The sequence below is a fragment of the Coffea arabica genome, chromosome 9e (genome assembly GCF_036785885.1).
Source record: "Coffea arabica cultivar ET-39 chromosome 9e, Coffea Arabica ET-39 HiFi, whole genome shotgun sequence".
NCBI classification, from domain to species: domain Eukaryota; kingdom Viridiplantae; phylum Streptophyta; class Magnoliopsida; order Gentianales; family Rubiaceae; genus Coffea; species Coffea arabica.
In genome coordinates this window covers 2,710,605-2,730,945 of record NC_092327.1, presented here as the reverse complement: position 1 = coordinate 2,730,945, position 20,341 = coordinate 2,710,605, and the positions used below count along the sequence as shown (strand labels likewise).

The 20,341-nt window shown below is 39.8% G+C and overlaps 1 protein-coding gene and 1 long non-coding RNA gene across 2 annotated transcripts; one reads left to right on the top strand and one right to left on the bottom strand.

Moving 5' to 3' along the window:
• Positions 1-439: 439 nt before the first annotated feature.
• LOC113710197 (uncharacterized) lies at positions 440-2,119 on the top strand. The gene is made up of 2 exons (XR_003452804.2): positions 440-528; positions 1,770-2,119. It is a non-coding gene; the product is annotated as an uncharacterized lncRNA (long non-coding RNA).
• Positions 2,120-12,812: 10,693 nt separating this feature from the next.
• Positions 12,813-14,674, bottom strand: LOC113710095 (uncharacterized). Its single transcript, XM_027232940.2, has 2 exons — positions 12,997-14,674; positions 12,813-12,880 (listed from the first exon to the last, which is right to left on the bottom strand). Exons 1-2 carry the CDS (start codon positions 14,672-14,674, stop codon positions 12,813-12,815), a joined length of 1,746 nt encoding a protein of 581 aa, XP_027088741.2.
• Between the last annotated feature and the right edge of the window lie 5,667 nt (positions 14,675-20,341).

Genomic DNA, 20,341 nt, shown 5'->3' with positions numbered 1-20,341 from the left:
TACTTAAATTTTAAGTGTTAAAAAAAAAAAAAAGAAGTGATACGCGGCAGCAAGCTGCGTTTCTCGCAGCTTGCAAAGAAATGTTCGGGCAGCCCTTGGCTGCAAATATAGGAAAGATGTTTGAGGGTTTTAGGGTTGATAGATGGATATAAATAGCAAAGGAGGAGGCCAGCCGCAAGGGGGGAGGATTGAGGAGAGAGTTACGGGAGAAAGAGTAAACGGCAAAAGAAAACATCATAGAGAGACGGACGGCTGCAAGGATCTGGAGAAAGGAAAGAAATCTGGGAAAAGTCCGAAAGAGAGTTTGGGGTGGCGGCGGAGAGCTTGACAGCCTGGTGAGAGGAAAGGGAAATAGCAAAGAGGGGGCATCGATTGACTGCGGCAAAGACTAGTGACGGTTGAGAAGTTGGTTGGACGGCTGAAACCAGAAGGAGACCAAAAGAAACCCCAAGCAGCGACTTCATCAGACTCTGCAATCGATTTCTTCATCACCCAAGCTGAAGCTTCAAACCCAAAGGTGGTCAACAGGTAGCTTTCCACCCGTTTCTGTATCTATTTCCATTTCCTATGAAATCTGGTCTGCGTAATTAGAGTTCCTGGAGTCTTGCACTGAGTTCTTGATCGCTAAAGTAAAGCTTGGTGTTTTGGATGATTTTTCCGTGACAGCATGCAGTTTTCTTGTGTTCATTGGGGTTTGCAAGTAAAGTTGTTCCCTTCCTTCGATGTTTTTCTGTGTTTTGAGTATAGCCAGGCCTGATAACGTTTTGTTTTTCTTACCAACCATTTTGTTTCCAAAATCTGAAGCCAACTTTGTCCGTTTTCTTTTGGCATTCCATCTAACACTTTTCGTTTCATGGTTGGGTTTTGATATTTGAGGAAGGTTGGATTTTTATTTCTGTTTTGGTTGAGGAGTGCGTTGGTTTGGCCTGGTTTCTCCCAGATCGATCAATGAGTGAGGATTATGTGGGTTGGGGCTGATGAGATAACAAATTGTTAGAGTTTTCATACGGACCTAAATTGCATGGAATGAGCTGCGCAGTTCACAGCAGAATTTCTGCTGCAATTTCATCTTTTCGGCTAGATTGCATTTTCCTTCTTTTTGTCTTTGTTTGTTTTTACCGTAGCTGTGGCTGTTCAGTCTAGGTAATGTCCAGTCTTGTGCTACTTTGGCTGAAATGCCTGAATTGGGATCCAATGCTTGCTGGAAAATGAATGATTGAAGTTGTCAAACCAGTGTTGCACGCATGTTTATTCCAGAAATTTGCATGATATCTTCTTGGGTTTCTTGTTTGTTTGGATTATGATGGTGGTTTAGTTGTGGGCTTGGTCTAAAGTTGTGACGTTGAGTTTAATTACATCTAATCAAGGTTGTGATAAGAATCTGAGTTTATAAGAAAATTGCTGCAAAGTTGTTTGGCCGGAAACATTGTTGAAGCTGAAACCTTTTATTGTTGCTTGCATGTTATTTCAGACCTGAATATAATGTTTTTCTGGGTTGTTTGCTTGCTTGGATCATGGTTGCTCAAGCCAAAGTTGTTTGTTGCTTAATCTTGGTCGAAGTTATGTATTTGAACCAGAAAATTTGAGTTAGTTTGCAAGTAAAATGCAGCAGATTTCACTTTCAGCTATAGCAGTTTTCATTCTTCAATGTTTGCATGTTCATTCTTCAATGTTTGAATGATTTCCACCTTTGTCTTTGCTGATTTTGGATGTTAAACTTATGTTTTTACTGTCTAAGTTTAAAGTTTTGGATGTTAGCTTTGGTTAAGGTATGTGATTGGATGTGGAGTTGGCATTTGGGAGTGAAACATGAAGGAAATGCAGCTGAATTGGCGCAGAAATGAAAGGCTTCTACGTGTTTTGCATGCATGGATAATTTCAGAATTGTCTCTTAACCCCCCAAGTCTCCCCTTGTTCTACTATGACCCAGAAATTGGAAGGATTAATCAATTTAGTCCATGAGATTTTGCAGCAATGCTACAAAGACCCGTTTGCTTTTCAATCGTTTGCATTCAAGTTCTAAAGTGTTTGCAATCTGAGCTATTACTTGCTTTTGTCTTTGCCCTTGGACCTTTGAAGTTCCTGAAAAGTGTTTGATTAAGCTTGAGTGCTTTGTTAATATTTGCAATTTGGTCCTTGGAAATTTTAATTTTTCAATTCATTGCTTGTTTTGCTTCAACTAATTACCATGCTTTGTCAATTGCACTTAAGTCATGACTTTGGGGACTTTATGGTCAAGTGAGCTTTGCTTTGCACATTTCTTTTAATTTTTCTTAAATAAATTGGTACCTTGACCATTTCTTTTATTTTGGAGGATAAATAAGTGATTTCACTTCATTGGGCCCCAATTTCAAGGGAGGTACACCCTAATCCCTTCTTTGCACTTCATTTGACCCTACGTGCTCTTATGTGTTATGTGAATATGCCTGCCTACTCCGCTTTCCTTACCTCCTTGCATGCATTTACTTGTTTTTACTTTTATTTAAGTTTTATGGGGTATGTGTACACCTCTTGGCTTGTAATAGATAGGGCTCGGAGAGCATCTGGTCCATTTCCCCTTCCCCTTTAAGTTTTATGGGGTATGTGTACACCTCTTGGCTTATAATAGATAGGGCTCGGAGAGCATCTGGTCCATTTACCCTTCCCCTTGGTTGTTGGCTTTTGTTGCTACATGTTTAATTGCTTTATTAGGCTCTTGCATCTAGTCGAGCATGCTAAATGCTATGTGCTATGTGTTTACGAGTATTTTGGCATGTCTACTTGCTTTCATAGCCATGAATGAATGGAATGGATGAATGTACGTTTCCGCTAGTCCAACGCTAGTCGGAGTTCATAGAATGGGCTAGTCCAACGCTAGACCCAATAGGATTTTTCCTTTGTTTTTCATTAATGCATTATTTGCCTGTTCACTACATGTCATGCATCTTTCTTAGTTTTATCATTTGGCATGCTCCCCGAGCCCCTTTTCCCTCATTTTAGGATTTTTTGCATCTCATACTAGTTATAGGGTTCATTTGCTTGAGAGTCCCCTTCTGATATGGGATATAGACGAGTGGAGCTTTTAGCTAAGCCTTAGCACGCTTATATTCCCTCTATCAAAGGGAAAATTGAGTCACGATTTAGGTCTCCCCGTACCCAGTATGCATGAATTCCCTAGGCTCATGCATTTTTTAAATCCACTCTATCATTACACTTTCACTTTTGTCTCATTTGCACACATGCACCTTTTTATCACTTTCACTTGCACACGAACACTTTTTTATCTTCACTTGCACATGAACATTTTTATTTTCACTCGCACACGAGTACTTTCATCTACATTTGCACACCTTCACTTATATCTTATTACTTTTATCATTTTTCTCACTTCACACAAACTCACACTTTCACATGGCATGCATTCCACTCATTTTTCACGTCATTTAGGTTTAGGTGTGACCTCTCCAAAAGGATCATTGTTGGGCTTCACAATTAATGTGATTGGCACCGCTCAACCTTTGAAGAGAAATTTCCCCCATATCCCCCTAGGTCTAGGTTTTTGCATTCATATAGACATATCCAATACGCGATACATACCTTGGGTAGAAAAATTAGGAAAATTGGTTTAAGTCACGCAACTAGCCTTGGCTAGGTCGAAGGGGTGCCTTGGATTTTTATCCTTGCCTTCCCCTTCGTCAAATGTGACTCCCGATCCCTCTTTTGGTTACGTAGACCCAAAAGTTCTCAAAAAGGGTTTATTTACTTTTTTATTCAAAAACAAAAATCATTTTTGGGTGACTTGGTACACCCTAACTCTATACCAAGTGGCGACTCCATTTTTGATACAAAAAAAAAACCCTTTTGAACTTCACTTGGCCAAGTCGTCGCATTCTAAGTCCCATGGCCTTTTACTTTTCATTTTGCACACATTCACATTCCACTACACACATCACATCACATTCTCATTCAAAAAGTGGGGCGCGACAGTAACTACTCGAATTAACGAACCAAATTGGAGGTAGTAGAACGCCACAATCAAGGAGATACTCGATTGATAAGTTCGGGTGAATAACTTGAGAAGATTCTCAAGTATTCAAAGGCAACTCTCTTGCCAAAGAGAAAGTGAAAACTCACTAATTGTATTTAATAGCCAAAAACTGATGTGAAAACAAAGAGGAAGTGGGGCTATTTATATCCCTTACAAGCATTAACCATAATCCAAAAGTTGACCAAACTACCCTACATACTTAAGAAAGATTTTGGGTCTTACTTACTAACAAATGGGCCGCAATTAAACTATCTTAATTACCTAGACTTTTTAAAACGAGAAATAACCAAAATCAACGAGGAAAATCAAATAATCCTACTAAACTCAAGCATTCGTGCAATCAACTAGTCTTCACTTGAATCTTCCAATTCCCCATGTGCTTGAATGGGTCTTGGTCTTTATATTCTCATCATTCCCCTCCTCTTAAAAGCAATTTGCCCGCAAATTGAAGCACGAATGGTGACAAGACGAGTTACATGCCTTCGACTCAATCTTGTTATGATGGCTACAGATGGCATCCAATGCAAAGCCCATGTGCTAAGTTGGAAAATAACCCTCGTCGAACCTTGAATCTCACAAACCATCTTCAATGTATGCTCAACTTTATTGTTTGTGGTCATGAGGTAAGGGTCCTCAAAGTTGTATGAAGTGTATCCCGTGAAATCGAACTCCGGCTCGAACACACATGCAAGGCACCAAGGCGGATTTGGTGATGTTGGAGCTGCATGTGGACTAAGAGCAAGACGAAAATCATAATGGTCATTGAGGTACTTGTTCTTTAAACGAACCCTTGGTACACAACCATCCCTAAAATATGGAGTGTTCCCTTCAAGATGAGCTCGAATCAACTCCCATTTGGTGTGGACTGATTTGAGTTGACATTGTTCCATGAATGGATACCAAGGGGGTTTAACTCTTGGAGTACCAACTCCATGGAGGCTTGCAACGTCTACAATTGATTTTGGAATGGAACACACCAAGATCAGCTCAACTTGCCTTTGCTTGATCTGTATAAAAGAAGAAACACTAAACAAAGCAAAGGTAAGTGTGTTAAGAAAATAATAGGCCTTCACCGGGTTGCTCAAGATCAGCCCACTTTCTCTTCTTTCTTCCTTTTTACCACCCATCTCATTAGATTTTTCCATCTCTTTTTCTAGTTCAACAGCTGACCCTTTTATCTCATTACTTTCAACTTCCTCGGATTTTACCTCTGCAGGCACAATTCCCTCATCTAGCTTTTTCTCCATTCTATAACGCTCAAGCTCACTTTTCATGCATGCTAGATCAATACAAAGTTGGTCATAAGTAAGTGATACAAGTGCAAGACGACGACTATTAAATAAGAAGGAATACTTATTAGTATGTCCATCAATTTTAACTTCTCGCCTCGACATCCATGCTTTGCCCAACAACACATGTGTCACTTGAATTGGGACTACATCACACAACACCTCATCCACATATTTGCCGATTTGAATACGTACAAGTGTGTGCTTAGTAACCCAAACATCCCCATGAGTGCTCGTCAACTTGTACGGTTGAAGATGATCAATGGTTGGAAGATTTAATTTCTCAACCATGATAGCACTTGCAAGATTGACTTCACAACTACCATCAATGGCCAAGCTACAAATTTTATCTTTGACACCTCAACGAGTATAAAACCAACCAAGCAACTGAGATTTGACGAGGTCCAATTGCTCATCTACACCACGTAATGCCACTTCTTTGACTCCCTTAGGATCAGGAAGACAATGTTGTGAGCTAGCTTTTATGCGTCTTATACTCACCATGACGTATGAGGGAACCTGCAAAAAGTTAGCAACGAAACCAAAGATATTGCCTTTCACGCTCCCTTACGTGTATCCACTCGCACTCGTGTATATGGATGTCACTCTAATGGACTTATCAAATACCTTTACCTGTTGGGTTAGGTAGTTGAGAAATGCTGCTCAAGTCCAACAACCGTTACCAACCTTTCCACAAGTGTAATCACAAGAATGTAGGAGAAAATGTAGGAAAGTGTTCCTAGAATCTAGGAAGAGAATATAGGAGAGTTTTCTAAAGTGGATGAGAGAATATAGGAAAGGTCCTAAAAATGGATGAGAGAATTTTAGGAGAGTTTCCTAAAAAATGGATGAGATAATTTAGGAAAGTTTCCAAAAAAAATGGATGAGAGAGTTTAGGAAAATTTCCTAAAAATGGATGAGAGAATATAGGAAAGTTTCCAAAAAATGGATGAGAGAGTTTAGGAAAGTTTCCTAAAAAGGTAGGAGAGAGAGTGTCCAAGTGAGTACAAAGAGTTATCCAAGTGCTTTACTTAGTTTCCTAATTGATATTGGAAACAAGTTAGTTTTTGGAAACCTTTTGAAAATCCTCTTCCTCTTGAATAACTTTTGGTAACCTTCTTGAAACAACTTTTGGTAACCTTGTTGAAACAACTTTTGTTAACCTTGTTGAAACAACCTTTGGTAATCTTCTTGAAACAACTTTTGGTAACTTCCAAATTCTACTCCAAGAAAGATTGCACAAATCAGATTTGGTTCTCTATTCAAAACAATTCGGTTGTCCCTTTCTTTCCTTTCCTTTTTTTTTTCTCTTGCCAACCAATTCCTCTTTTCTTTCTTCTTTTCTTCTTTTTTTTTTGTCTTTTTTTTTTTACTACAACTATCAACCACGACACAAAACAAGGAAGTCCACAAATAATAACAACCAAGAACTCCAAGATCTTTCAAGAACGTTCAAGGAAGTTGTCAGGAACTTCAGAAATTTCAAGATTGTGGTCAAGAATTCAAGAAGCTCAAGATTATTGTAAGTTCTCTTCAAGATTCACAAAATTCCAACAAGTTTTGCCAAAATTCAGATTTGAAAACCAAGTAAACAAGTTGGATAACACAAACAACAAGGCTGGACAGATTTGTATTCGGATGAACAGTAACTATGAACAGTACGATGAACAGTACGATGAACAGTACTATTTTTTTTTTTGGTTTTAAACAAACGAACAGATTGGGATAAACATATATGACTCGAAATAAACGAAAAAAAAAAAGAAAAAAGATATAACGAGGTGGTTGTCGACTAGCTCTGGTACCAACTGATGTGAAACCCCGATCTAGACAACCAAAACTCCATGGCTTAGGCAGCGAAAATTTGACCCAACTAATCCCTAGAAGTCACGAACAATTTTGATATTATCTCAACCCGTAACTACTCGAATTAACGAACCAAATTGGAGGTAGTAGAACGCCACAATCAAGGAGATACTCGATTGATAAGTTCGGGTGAATAACTTGAGAAGATTCTCAAGTATTCAAAGGCAACTCTCTTGCCAAAGAGAAAGTGAAAACTCACTAATTGTCTTTAATAGCCAAAATCTGATGTGAAAACAAAGAGGAAGTGGGGCTATTTATAGCCCTTACAAGCATGAACCCTAATCCAAAAGTTGACCAAACTACCCTACATACTTAAGAAAGATTTTGGGCCTTACTTACTAACAAATGGGCCGCAATTAAACTATCTTAATTACTTAGACTTTTTAAAACGAGAAATAACCAAAATCAACGAGGAAAATCAAATAATCCTACTAAACTCAAGCATTCGTGCAATCAACTAGTCTTCACTTGAATCTTCCAATTCCCCATGTGCTTGAATGGGCCTTGGTCTTTATATTCTCATCAGAGCTCCCCTATCCGGTCGGCTTGCATCCTCGTGATGCCCCTCAGCCTAAGCATCTCTGTGTGGTCCCGGGCGGCAGCCCGTCTAAGCCTCCTCCGCTCATCCAGTACCGCCACGACCACGTGGTCCGCATAGGAGTGACTCTGGCAACGCCTACAGCGACGGGTCCGACTAGCGGTGTACCAGAGCCGGATCGGACCTCCTGGCCTCTCCTTATAATCGACAACGCGCGGGCGTCTCCTTGGTGGCTCACCTCAACCAGCACCACTGTTTCCGACCATAGCCTACAAGGATAGCAAAAGGATTCATATCTTAAACAATGTAAACATAAGCACACCTAACAGTTCCTTAACACTTCCCTCACAGGTCCTAAGGAACAAAAGTCAAACTTGCCTAGGTCATTTCTAACCTAGGCTCTGATACCACCTGTGACAGCCCCACCTTTCCCTAAGGCGTACCAAAGGGGTTAGCGGACTGCCTGCCCAGCTCTCGCCAGGACTACTAGCTCGATTATGTACAATCTAAAACGTTCCGGAAGGTAATAGCGCGCTCAAACGAAACAAAACCGTGAAATGAAATGGAATATCAAAGCCTCACATGAACAGTGCCAAACACATTTATACATGTAAGGTTCCCAAATTACAACTCAAAATATAGTGTTACAATAAAATACATTTAGGTTTTCCAACCATCAAGGAGCTATACAAAAGTATATGAAACTAGCTCAACTCGGCTTCCAATTCACAGTTTTCAAAAGGTATTCACATCCCTGTAAGGAAAACAAAGGCAATGGAGTGAGCTTTCGCCCAATGAGGTACACTCATGCAGATCAGTAAGGTTCACATAAGCACAAAGTTGCTCAGTCCAACGTTCAACAAGTAATCCGAACTAACATTACATTAAATTCAGTAAAAGGATACGGGCGTCTCTCAAGAGCCCTCTTCCTCGCTTGCCGTACTTGATCTCGCCCCGTTGACCCTCCGTCAACGCTTAAAGAAGTAACCAATACCGTAGACCCCACTTTCGCCAATTTCCATCCACCTCACATACCCCTACCGGGCCCGAACTCTATTCAGTTTACAATGGTAATACTCGAGTATACCAGAATCAAGGGTCTCATACCCAATGATTCCATAAAACAGTCCCTACGGCTTATCAATCTCCTCGACCATGTCCTTGCTGGCTCGAGTCAATCGACTTCCAATAGGGTTGAGCTCAGAGTAAACAGTAAGAGTCGTTGGATACGTCCAAACGACCCCAATTCAAGTATATTCAAAGACATTCACTTGATACAGTAACAATCACATAGGCCATTGAGTGTAAGAGTGATAAAGTACACCCTTAATTCAACCAAGCTCATCAATACACACAAGCGTCCAAGCCATAGATTTCAAGTATAGCGAAACAATGAAGTAACAAGTATGTGAGTAATACACTCACCAATCAAGCAAGGAAAAGATTTCACAGATTGCGGTCCAACGAGCGCCTAGCGTCACCGGCATGCCCTAAACCATACAAGTAACCATAATGAGACCCGAATATGAGTCATAAACCGATTCTACAAACTACTATAAAAAGACCAAATAGAACGTATAAGTGCAAAATCAACTAGGGCATGTGCGGAAATAAAGTTTAGGTTGAAAAACAAAAAGGCAGATTTGCTGTTGTTTAGCGGAATTAACACAACTGAAGCTACGTTTGTCGGATTGAGGTGCAATATACACCGTTTCGAAGCTAAGAAAAAGGGTTACAATGTTGAAGAAGGCCACTCAGTCCAGTTTGTAATGTAACCAGGTCAAAATTTCACTGTACCAAACCAGAATTGCAGAAACAGGTTAGCTAACCGCATTCTGGTTAAATGACCGTAACTCAAGCTACCGATGTCCAAACGAGGTGATTCCAGGGGCGTTGGAAAGCTAAGACACCAGGCTATATTTTTTAAGACGATATTGACAACCAAATCAGTAGTATTCCCGGTCAACTAACCAATTACAGAAACAGATTATCAGTTTCGGACAGAAACAGGGCAGCAGGCGTATTTCAGTCTTTTCACAGGCTACGGTTCTCCGATTGGCCTGAAATTTTGTAGCCAACTATAAAACATCATTTTCTACAACTTTTATGTTTTAACCTAAGGCTAATTAAGCCTCTATCCTAGTCAAATAGTACCGGGCAGAACAGGGTTAATAGAAACCCTAATCTGAAATTTTTGCTTCAAACCAGAAATTTTCCACTAATCACTACAATTATCATACCAAAGCTTCATTCTAACCCATACTAGACCATCATACATGGCCAATCAACATTAAACATAGAAAAATAGAAAAATTATGCATAAAATCTAAAATTCATCAAACACCACCAAAAGTCATGAAAACCTCCACAAAATCACCTAACTAACCTTCACAAGTCATGAATTCATCATTATCAAAGCCAAAGATGGAAGTTCTTGGCTACTCACCTTGAAATCCCAAGAGTGGAAGCAACTTTACACCACTATCTTTCAACCCACTTCACCTAGTACTTCCCTACCACCTAGCTAAGGATTTTTATGGAGTGATTTGAAATTTTATCGGTTAAATTGTGAGATTGAGCAAGATTGAGTAGAAGAAATTTGATAGATTTTCTTTCTTTTGCTCTCCAAGAAACTCGGCCAAGAGAGGGAAAAATAAGAGGATTTTTGGCCAATTTTTGGTATTTCTTTGGTAAAGGTGGTAAGATGGTCTTATGGTCAAATTCTAAGTCCAATAGCAAAGTGACATTTGTCCCTCTCTTTAATGCTAGGTTATCCTTTTATCTCTCCACTCTCATCCATATAACAACCTCTAACTAACTCTTAGTGATGTGAATCCCCGATCTAGACAACCAAAACACCATGGCTTAGGCAGCGGAAATTTGACCCAACTAATCCCTAGAAGTCACGAACTTGTTGATACTATCTCAACCCGTAACTACTCGAATTAACGAACATCCCTAGAAATCACGAACAATTTTGATATTATCTCAACCCGTGACTACTCGAATTAACGAACCAAATTGGAGGTAGTAGAACGCCACAATCAAGGAGACTACTTGATTGATAAGTTTGATGAACAACTTGAGAATGATTCTCAAGTATTCAAAGGAAATTCTCTTGAGGCAAGAGAGAGTGAAAAACTCACATATATTTTATAAAATCTGAATCGTTCTTTAATGAATGAAAACCTTGGCTATATATAGCCTTACAGGGCTCAAACCCTAGAATGTCCAATGGACGACCTTGCCCTTCATTAATGGTGACACTAAGTGCTTTAAGTGTCAAGGTTTTGGTCACATCGCGTCCCAATGCCCAAACCGAAGGGCCATGCTCATGCTTCCAAGTGGTGAAGTGCTAACGGATGAGGAGGATGAGTATGAAGGCATGCCACCATTGGTTGAGGAAGAAGAGATAATTGCCCCTGACCAACCAGTTGGACTAGGCCTTGTCACAAGGTTGGCATTGAGTGCTCAACGCACAAATGAAGAAGAGCAGCGTACCAACATCTTCTACACCCGATGTCTAGTTAACGGGAAAGTGTGTAGCTTAATTATCGACGGGGGAAGTTGTACCAATGTCGCCAGTGCCTTATTTGTCAAGAAGTTACACTTACCTGTCCAAGATCACCCTACACCATATAAGCTTCAATGGTTTAGTGATTGCGGCGAAGTGCGAGTGTCCAAGCAGGTTTCTGTGAAGTTTAACATTGGGAGATATGAGGATGAGTTGGTGTGTGACGTGGTTCCTATGCAAGCTGCCCATCTTATTCTTGGAAGACCTCGGCAATTTGATCGCGAGGTTACTTATGAAGGTCATTCCAACAAATACTCGTTCATGCATAAAGGGACAAGGGTCATACTTGTTCCACTCTCACCTACACAAGTTCGAGAGGACCAAAATGTTTTACAGAGGGAATGGGAGTTGGATCGATTAGAAGGCAAGGAAAGGAAAGGGCGAACATTGATCATGCTCGCTAAACCGGAGGACAACATCAGGCACTGGGAGTTGGATCGTTCCACCTTTGTGGTGTTTAACGTGTTTTCATTTGTACAGGTTGTACGTGGTCAGATATCCTTCCTCTTGCAGTGTGCAATACCCGCAACCATCGAGATCTGTGCAAGGAGTGCTGGTCCAGTAATTCCAACCAGCACTAGTCGGGTTACATTGGCCTTTGATGCCATTTTTGCACGTCTTGATGCGTACAACGCGCAGCCCAACCAAACCTTGGTTCACCGGGCGTCCGCTCACGGTCCACCCATAGGCTTGAGACGTCACTTGTGTGCCCATTATCATGGAACTCTTGCTGTCCGCAACATGTATCTACCACCACCACGAGTTTTCCTGGTGTCCCACAAGGGTGTCCTGATCTTTCTTCGCTTGAGAAGGCGACATGCAGGCTGCTTGGTGACTATACACATGCTCTCATCACTTTTGTTTTGTAAGAAGAGTCATGATTTGGGGACAAATCGCCTTTAAGAGGAGGGGAATGATGAGAATATAAAGACCAAGGCCCATTCAATGATGAGAATATAAAGACCAAGGTCCATTCCAGATTGGAAGATTCAAGTGAAGACTAGTTCGCGGAGTACTAGCTTGCTAATTTGGGTTTTAATTACCATTATTAGTTGTTTGTTAGCATTAATAATTTCGGTCAATTTTCCCTTCACTTTGGCCGAATTTAGAGTCTTAATTTTAGTTAATTAGTTGTTAGATATTTTCACCATTAATGAAGGGCAAGGTCGTCCATTGGACATTCTAGGGTTTGAGTCCTGTAAGGCTATATATAGCCAAGGTTTTCATTCATTAAAGAAGAATTCAGATTTTATAAAATATATGTGAGTTTTTCACTCTCTCTTGCCTCAAGAGAATTTCCTTTGAATACTTGAGAATCATTCTCAAGTTGTTCATCGAACTTATCAATCAAGTAGTCTCCTTGATTGTGGCGTTCTACTACCTCCAATTTGGTTCGTTAATTCGAGTAGTTACGGGTTGAGATAATATCAAAATTGTTCGTGACTTCTAGGGATTAGTTGGGTCAAATTTCCGCTGCCTAAGCCATGGTGTTTTGGTTGTCTAGATCGGGGATTCACATCAGCTGGTTGTCCGATGGTTGCGGGTATTGCACACTGCAAGAGGAAGGATATCTGACCACGTACAACCTGCACAAATGAAAACACGTTAAACACCACAAAGGTGGAACGATCCAACTCCCAGTGCCTGATGTTGTCCTCCGGTTTAGCGAGCATGATCAATGTTTGCCCTTTCCTTTCCTTGCCTTCTAATCGATCCAACTCCCATTCCCTCTGTAAAACATTTTGGTCCTCTCGAACTTGTGTAGGTAAGAGTGGAACAAGTATGACCCTTGTCCCTTTATGCATGAACGAGTATTTGTTGGAATGACCTTCATAAGTAACCTCGCGATCAAATTGCCGAGGTCTTCCAAGAATAAGATGGGCAGCTTGCATAGGAACCACGTCACACACCAACTCATCCTCATATCTCCCAATGTTAAACTTCACAGAAACCTGCTTGGACACTCGCACTTCGCCGCAATCACTAAACCATTGAAGCTTATATGGTGTAGGGTGATCTTGGACAGGTAAGTGTAACTTCTTGACAAATAAGGCACTGGCGACATTGGTACAACTTCCCCCGTCGATAATCAAGCTACACACTTTCCCGTTAACTAGACATCGGGTGTAGAAGATGTTGGTACGCTGCTCTTCTTCATTTGTGCGTTGAGCACTCAATGCCAACCTTGTGACAAGGCCTAGTCCAACTGGTTGGTCAGGGGCAATTATCTCTTCTTCCTCAACCAATGGTGGCATGCCTTCATACTCATCCTCCTCATCCGTTAGCACTTCACCACTTGGAAGCATGAGCATGGCCCTTCGGTTTGGGCATTGGGACGCGATGTGACCAAAACCTTGACACTTAAAGCACTTAGTGTCACGGTTTCTAGGTTTAGATGCCCCTAGATCTGCCTTAAATTCGGCCCTTTGGATCGGTTTTGAAGATGACGAACCAGCCACCCATGCTCCATTCGAAACCCCACTTGCCCTGGCTGACTTTTGTTCGCTCGTGTGGGTAAGCTCGCCTTTATACGGTGGAGGTCTCCAATTTCCAGATTGGACGCTGGAGCTTTGGTGAGGAATACCCCTCCTCTTGAGCCTCCTTTCCACCTTGACGGCTTTGTCCAATAATTCATCCATGTCAAGATAATGTTGGAGCTCCACAACATCTGCAATTTCAGCGTGTAGTCCTCTCAAGAAACGTGCCACGGTTGCTTCTATATCCTCCCGAACATCAGCCCGTAGCATGGCCATCTCCATCTCCTTGAAGTAATCCTCAACTGTCAAACTTCCTTGGGTGAGAGTTTGCAATTTATGGTGCAAATCCCTGTGGTAATACGCTGGTATGAAGCGCTTCCTCATGATCCTTTTGAGTTCTTCCCATGTTCGGATAATTGGCTCTTCCTCCCTTCTTTGTTTGATGCGAAGTTGATCCCACCAAATAGAGGCATAATCCGTAAATTCAAGGGCTGCCAACTTCACCTTTTGAGACTCCGTGTAATGGTTACAATCGAAAATCAGTTCAATCCTCCTCTCCCAATCTAGGTATGCTTCGGGATCCGACTTGCCTTGGAAGGAAGGGATTTTAAGTTTAATCCCTTTTATTTCATCCTCCACAGGTCCAGTATCTCTCCTCGGTTTCCTTGGCTCATAGTCAAATTCACACTCAGAGTTAGAGTCATGAAGTTCAAGTGCAGGTCTATCACGGCTCCTTGGGTTTTGGTGACTTCGTCTAGAGCTACTTTGGAACTCCTCCAACCTGCCAAGTCGTTCATTCATGGCCTCAAATTTTTGATCCATAAGGCGCCCCAGTTCTCCTTTCAAACTTTCTGCCAAACGTGAGAAATCGAAGGCCGACGTACTTTCTCCTTCGTTCGACATATTCAACTGCAAGAAACGGTTAGCGAAAAAAATAGAAAAGGTACCTCACTTCACTCCCTCACGTGTTTCGCTCACCCTCGTGTATCACTCAAGTGTATCAACCGCTCTAATAATCTCACAAAGCTCTTCCCAAGTCACTCAAGTACTCCTCTTGAAGAAATAAAAATTTCCCCAATGTGTTCGCTCAAACCTTCACCAAGAATCAGAAACAATACTCTAAAACACACCAACAAATACCAGAATTAATTTCCGGAAAACAACGACAGAAATTATGGAAGTATGGACTTGACAATAGACGCAATGTAGAAGACTACACCAATTTGATGACTGGACTGATTTTTTTTGTTTTTGGCCGCAACACAAATTTTTTTTTTTTTTTTGACTTGATAATTGAAAACTTGAAGATGCGGCAATTAAAGAGAGTATCAACTAGACAGAAACAATACTGTATTCAGCAGCAACTAGACAATAACAGACAGCAAGGAACAAGGAAAACTAATGACAGGAACCTTTTTTTTTTTTTTATTAAAACAACAAGGTGAAATAATGGTCAGCTAGAGTGTTCTTCGCTTGTGACTTGGCTGGCCGCCTTTTAAGTTGTGTATGGCCGACCAAAGCAGGCAACCAAATTTCATGCAACACAGCTTCAGCTAAGGGAAATATTTATGTATGGCCGACAAAAACAAGTAATCAGATTTCATGCAACTCAGGTTTCACTTGTCAAAGGGCCACTCGGATTTCATGCAAATCAGTTTTCATGCACTACTAATTTACACCAAATACCCTGTGGAATTGTTTCCAAACTCACGACTACCAAGATGGTTTCGCTTCCTAATCAAGGGTGAACCCCCAAACAGCCCAAGGCTCACGGATGGCAAGGAAAAACAAATTCTGGACAGCCCACAATGGAGACAAAGGAAACAACTCAGGTTTCTTGCACGACAAAGGAGACCAATCAGATTTCATGCAATTGCCGTTTACACCACTACCAATTTGTATTATGGCCGACCAAGAAAGGAAACAAAAAAAAAACAATCAGATTCAGCAAATCAGATTCAGCTAAGGAATTCGGCTCTTGATTCGGCCAAGGGAAATCCAAACAGGCCACACACTTGCCAATTTTCTCCTCACAGCCCACAAAGCTCACAAATTATGAGTAGATAATTTCGGACAAGCAGTCGCTTCCCTCTCTCTCTCCTTTTTTTTTCGTTTCAAGACGCCTCTAGAACAACCCTAATGACTCCCACGGACAACCCTCCAGTTGTGGCAGCCGCACACAAACACAACACGCACGATGGCAGATTCGACTCAAGACAACAAAAGAGAGACGCAAAACAGAAATTTTCACGTAAGGCCAGGAGGAAACAATTGCGGACTGACCTTAAACAGATTGTAGCCGCTTTCTGACAGAAAATTTGTCTCTCAACCACGACAAGCTACATCAAACTTGTGCGGACAGATTAGAGACACTTGAACAGATTTTTTTTTTTTTTTTTTTGGAATGAAGGCTCAAACGGACAGACCTGGACACGACTTCAACAACAAGGTGAGAAGCAAGTGCAGACAGAATTTAGTTCAACAACTCCACGACCAGAAATTTAACAATGACCAGAAAAAATTTTTTTTTGACACACGAGATCAGATTTAATAACAAACGAATATGACTCGAAACAAAGCGGAAAGGAAGGATATAACCTGATGGTTGTCGACTAGCTCTGATTACCAATTGATGTGAATCCCCGATCTAGACAACCAAAACACCATGGCTTAGGCAGCGGAAATTTGACCCAACTAATCCCTAGAAGTCACGAACAATTTTGATATTATCTCAACCCGTAACTACTCGAATTAACGAACCAAATTGGAGGTAGTAGAACGCCACAATCAAGGAGACTACTTGATTGATAAGTTCGATGAACAACTTGAGAATGATTCTCAAGTATTCAAAGGAAATTCTCTTGAGGCAAGAGAGAGTGAAAAACTCACATATATTTTATAAAATCTGAATTGTTCTTTAATGAATGAAAACCTTGGCTATATATAGCCTTACAGGACTCAAACCCTAGAATGTCCAATGGACGACCTTGCCCTTCATTAATGGTGAAAATATCTAACAACTAATTAACTAAAATTAAGACTCTAAATTCGGCCAAAGTGAAGGGAAAATTGACCGAAATTATTAATGCTAACAAACAACTAATAATGGTAATTAAAACCCAAATTAGCAAGCTAGTACTCCGCGAACTAGTCTTCACTTGAATCTTCCAATCTGGAATGGGCCTTGGTCTTTATATTCTCATCATTGAATGGGCCTTGGTCTTTATATTCTCATCACTTAGCACCTAGTAAATTAATCCCAATATCCCAAACTGAACCTAATTGGCCGAATTTTTCACACTAGCGGGTCCCACGTCCGGTATACACTCTTAATTTCTCAAAACCTAACCGATACTAGAAAAATAATCTAAAACCTATACTTACTCATAAAAATTATCTAGAAAAATTTTCCTACCAAAGAAAATGTAGAAAGGGCGTGCAATTAAATAAAATAAAACCTAGAAAATAAGAAAATTCACGGCCCTCACAGTTGGGCAGGCGGTTCGCCGAACCCTTTAATTAGCCTTAGGGTGAGGTGAGGTTATCACAACCGGATCCGAACGACAAGATAAACACGTGTGGTAATTCTCGAGCATACCGATTAGTCGAGAAAATAGCACTCCACTCAGCAAAACAAGAGACCCAGGGTTCATTATCTAATCGACCAGACCCTTGCTGGTTCGACTCGAGTAACTAGCCACAGGGTTTCTAGAATTCCAGAGAGTGCGCACATTATACACAAGTATATCAAGTCAATTGCAACAAATAAACAAATATATATCAAATTAGGGCAAGTGCGATAAAGTACATCCTTGTCCAACCAAACCAAGCAAATATTATCCAATAAAGTTCAATCATGTATTTGGAAGTACTTACCAAAGACTTAGTGCTTGTCAAAATCACGCTCAAGTACAACTCCTTGGTTGGAGTCCAAATTTGCGATAAAATATCATTTAAGAGTTTATAATCCACTAGGGTTCGAAACATAGGTGTTTCGCTTCAACAAAATTAAGTAAATGAAACTTATTTAAGTAATAGTTATATGGCTTGGCAAACTCTAGAAAATTCATGCTCGCTCTTTTAATTTCGATAAAGAAGTGATTTATACTTTGGAAGTCGCACTTGGTATGAAAATCGAGAAAATCGTATTTTTAAGGGTCGCTACTTTTACTTTTTAAAGGGTACGACTTTCGACAAAAATTTCATCTTATGTACCTCTTACTAAAGAAAACTCGAATACCATAAACAAGCGAAATTCGCTTCAATCTCGAGTTCACTTGCCTAACCCTCGAGAGAAAATTTGGGCAGCATACCCTTTGTATTTATCCATTTTTCCATCTAAATACAACTTGGATTCACAAACCATCAAACCTCCAATCCAACCACAAGTGATAATCAACAAAATATATCTATTCAAGGCCTCAAAGCCAACCAAACAAACCAAATAATAAACTTATCACCATGGATATCAAAGTTGGAAACCAGTTTAAAGAAGAACTTATAAATGGCAGATTTGTCATCCTTCGGTGTTTTGGTCATAACTGTAGTTAGGTATATCAGATCAAGGTAAATTTTATGGCATTTTGAAATTAAGACATAGACCTACATTTTCTATGAAGATATCGACACCCAATTCTCGCATTTTTAGGATGAAAATTGGACGAGTAGAAACATATGAAAAACAGGTCAGGAAAATTAGAGGTTTTGCGTAGTTGGGAGTGCTCTGGCCAAATCATAAGCTAAAATGATCCCATTGATCTGAAATTTTGCAGAACTCAAATCCCTATAGCTTTCATGTTTTGTCCAAAAGTTGATTCAGTCTAAAACATGGAGAAATTCGCAGCCTAAGTTGATTCCAAAAATATGGCTAAACTGACATTCACCACCAAATGCTGGAATTTTGCATATCAACCCTAAAACTACTCATCGAAGCTGAAAATTGCTTGACAAAACTGAAATTTCATCTTTTAACGCTAAATATCACAATCAAGCCACTTATCATCTCACAAATTTCATTTTCAAGGTCAATACCAACATATTAGAGATAAACATCATAAATCAAAATTGAAAAATTACAAATCTTAGATGAAATTCGCTAATCTTTACCAAAACTAGAGTATCATCCAACATAATTCAAGATTCAAAATATCTGTCTCATATTTTGCTAAAACAAGAAAGAAAAAGGAAGTTTTAGACTTATATCTTCCAAAACACTTGAAGAAAGTGAAGAACCAAGCTATTTCTCTCCAAACAACTCCACAACAAGCTTCTTTAGCTCCTTGGTGCTAGTTTAATCGGTTTAGTTTTGTGGTTTCAACTCAAACAAGGCAAGATTCAAGATTGGAGTTGGAGGTTTTCTCTCTTGTTTTTCTCTCCCAATTTTCGGCCAACACAAGAAGAGCATAAAGAAAAATGAACCAAGAAGAAAAAAAACTTGTTTGGTCAACCAACCCTTGGATCTTTGACACTTGTCAAAGCCAAGTTTTCTCCTTTTTTTTCCTTTTCCTCAGTCAACAAAGATGGCTGGATTAAGAGGTAATTTAAGGAGGATTAGACGAAATAAAAATAAGAAGATTAGGGTAAGAAAGTAGTGATCAAGTGATGTACTCAATCGATAACAAACGGTACACGTCGGCTCAAGATTATTTTCTTTAACTCGCTCGTACTTATGTTTTAACTTATGATTCACTAACTTATTAATAGCATTTCTAATCACACACTTTCTCTTATCTAAAACTCACTCTTAACCACCAAATTTAGTACACACATCTCACCAAGTGATCGCACGGCCAAAAATACGTAAAAATCCTAATTTACCCTAACTATAAAAGTAAAGATAAAACTCTCGATTTTATTATTTATTACAACTAGGGAGGGAGTAATTTAGTGGTAAAGATATTATAAAGTAACTTATTCAAAATAAAAGGGTATTATAAGAAAAATATAGGTGAATTTTCAAGTCGTCACACTCTCTTCCCCTTAAAAGATTTTCGATCTTGAAATTCATAAATTTAGTCGTAACCAACTCAGGGTATTTTTCTTGCATGTCCGTCTCTAGCTCTCAGGTCTCACCATAGCCAAAATTTTAGCCAGACAATGGGAAACATGAATCGTACCTTCTACCACTCTAGCACCCCTGATTTCGCCAACCTCCATCTCTCTTTTGAAAAATGATACACTATATAGATATAAGCAAAAGAAATGAGCTATAAAGTTCGATAAAAGCAATTTCAAATCATAAAATGAAAATAATATAGCACATTTAAAATAAAACATTCTCCTTATATATATGATCACATACCTTATGGGACATGAACTCCAAATATTGTTCAAACACTACACTTAATCAAAACTTGAAAAAGTACAACCAGGTATGTACACTTGAATAATAAGGGTCCCAAATCTCACTAATATTTTCAATATCTCCCAAGTCCAAACTATTCGCATTCCCCGTATCTTGGCTTTCGCCATCCAGACTTATCCTAAAATTATTCGGGATATCGACTTATCATAAAGGTATCTCTCTTTGGTAATCGGGTACAAGAATCCGAAAATATGATAATCCATCAC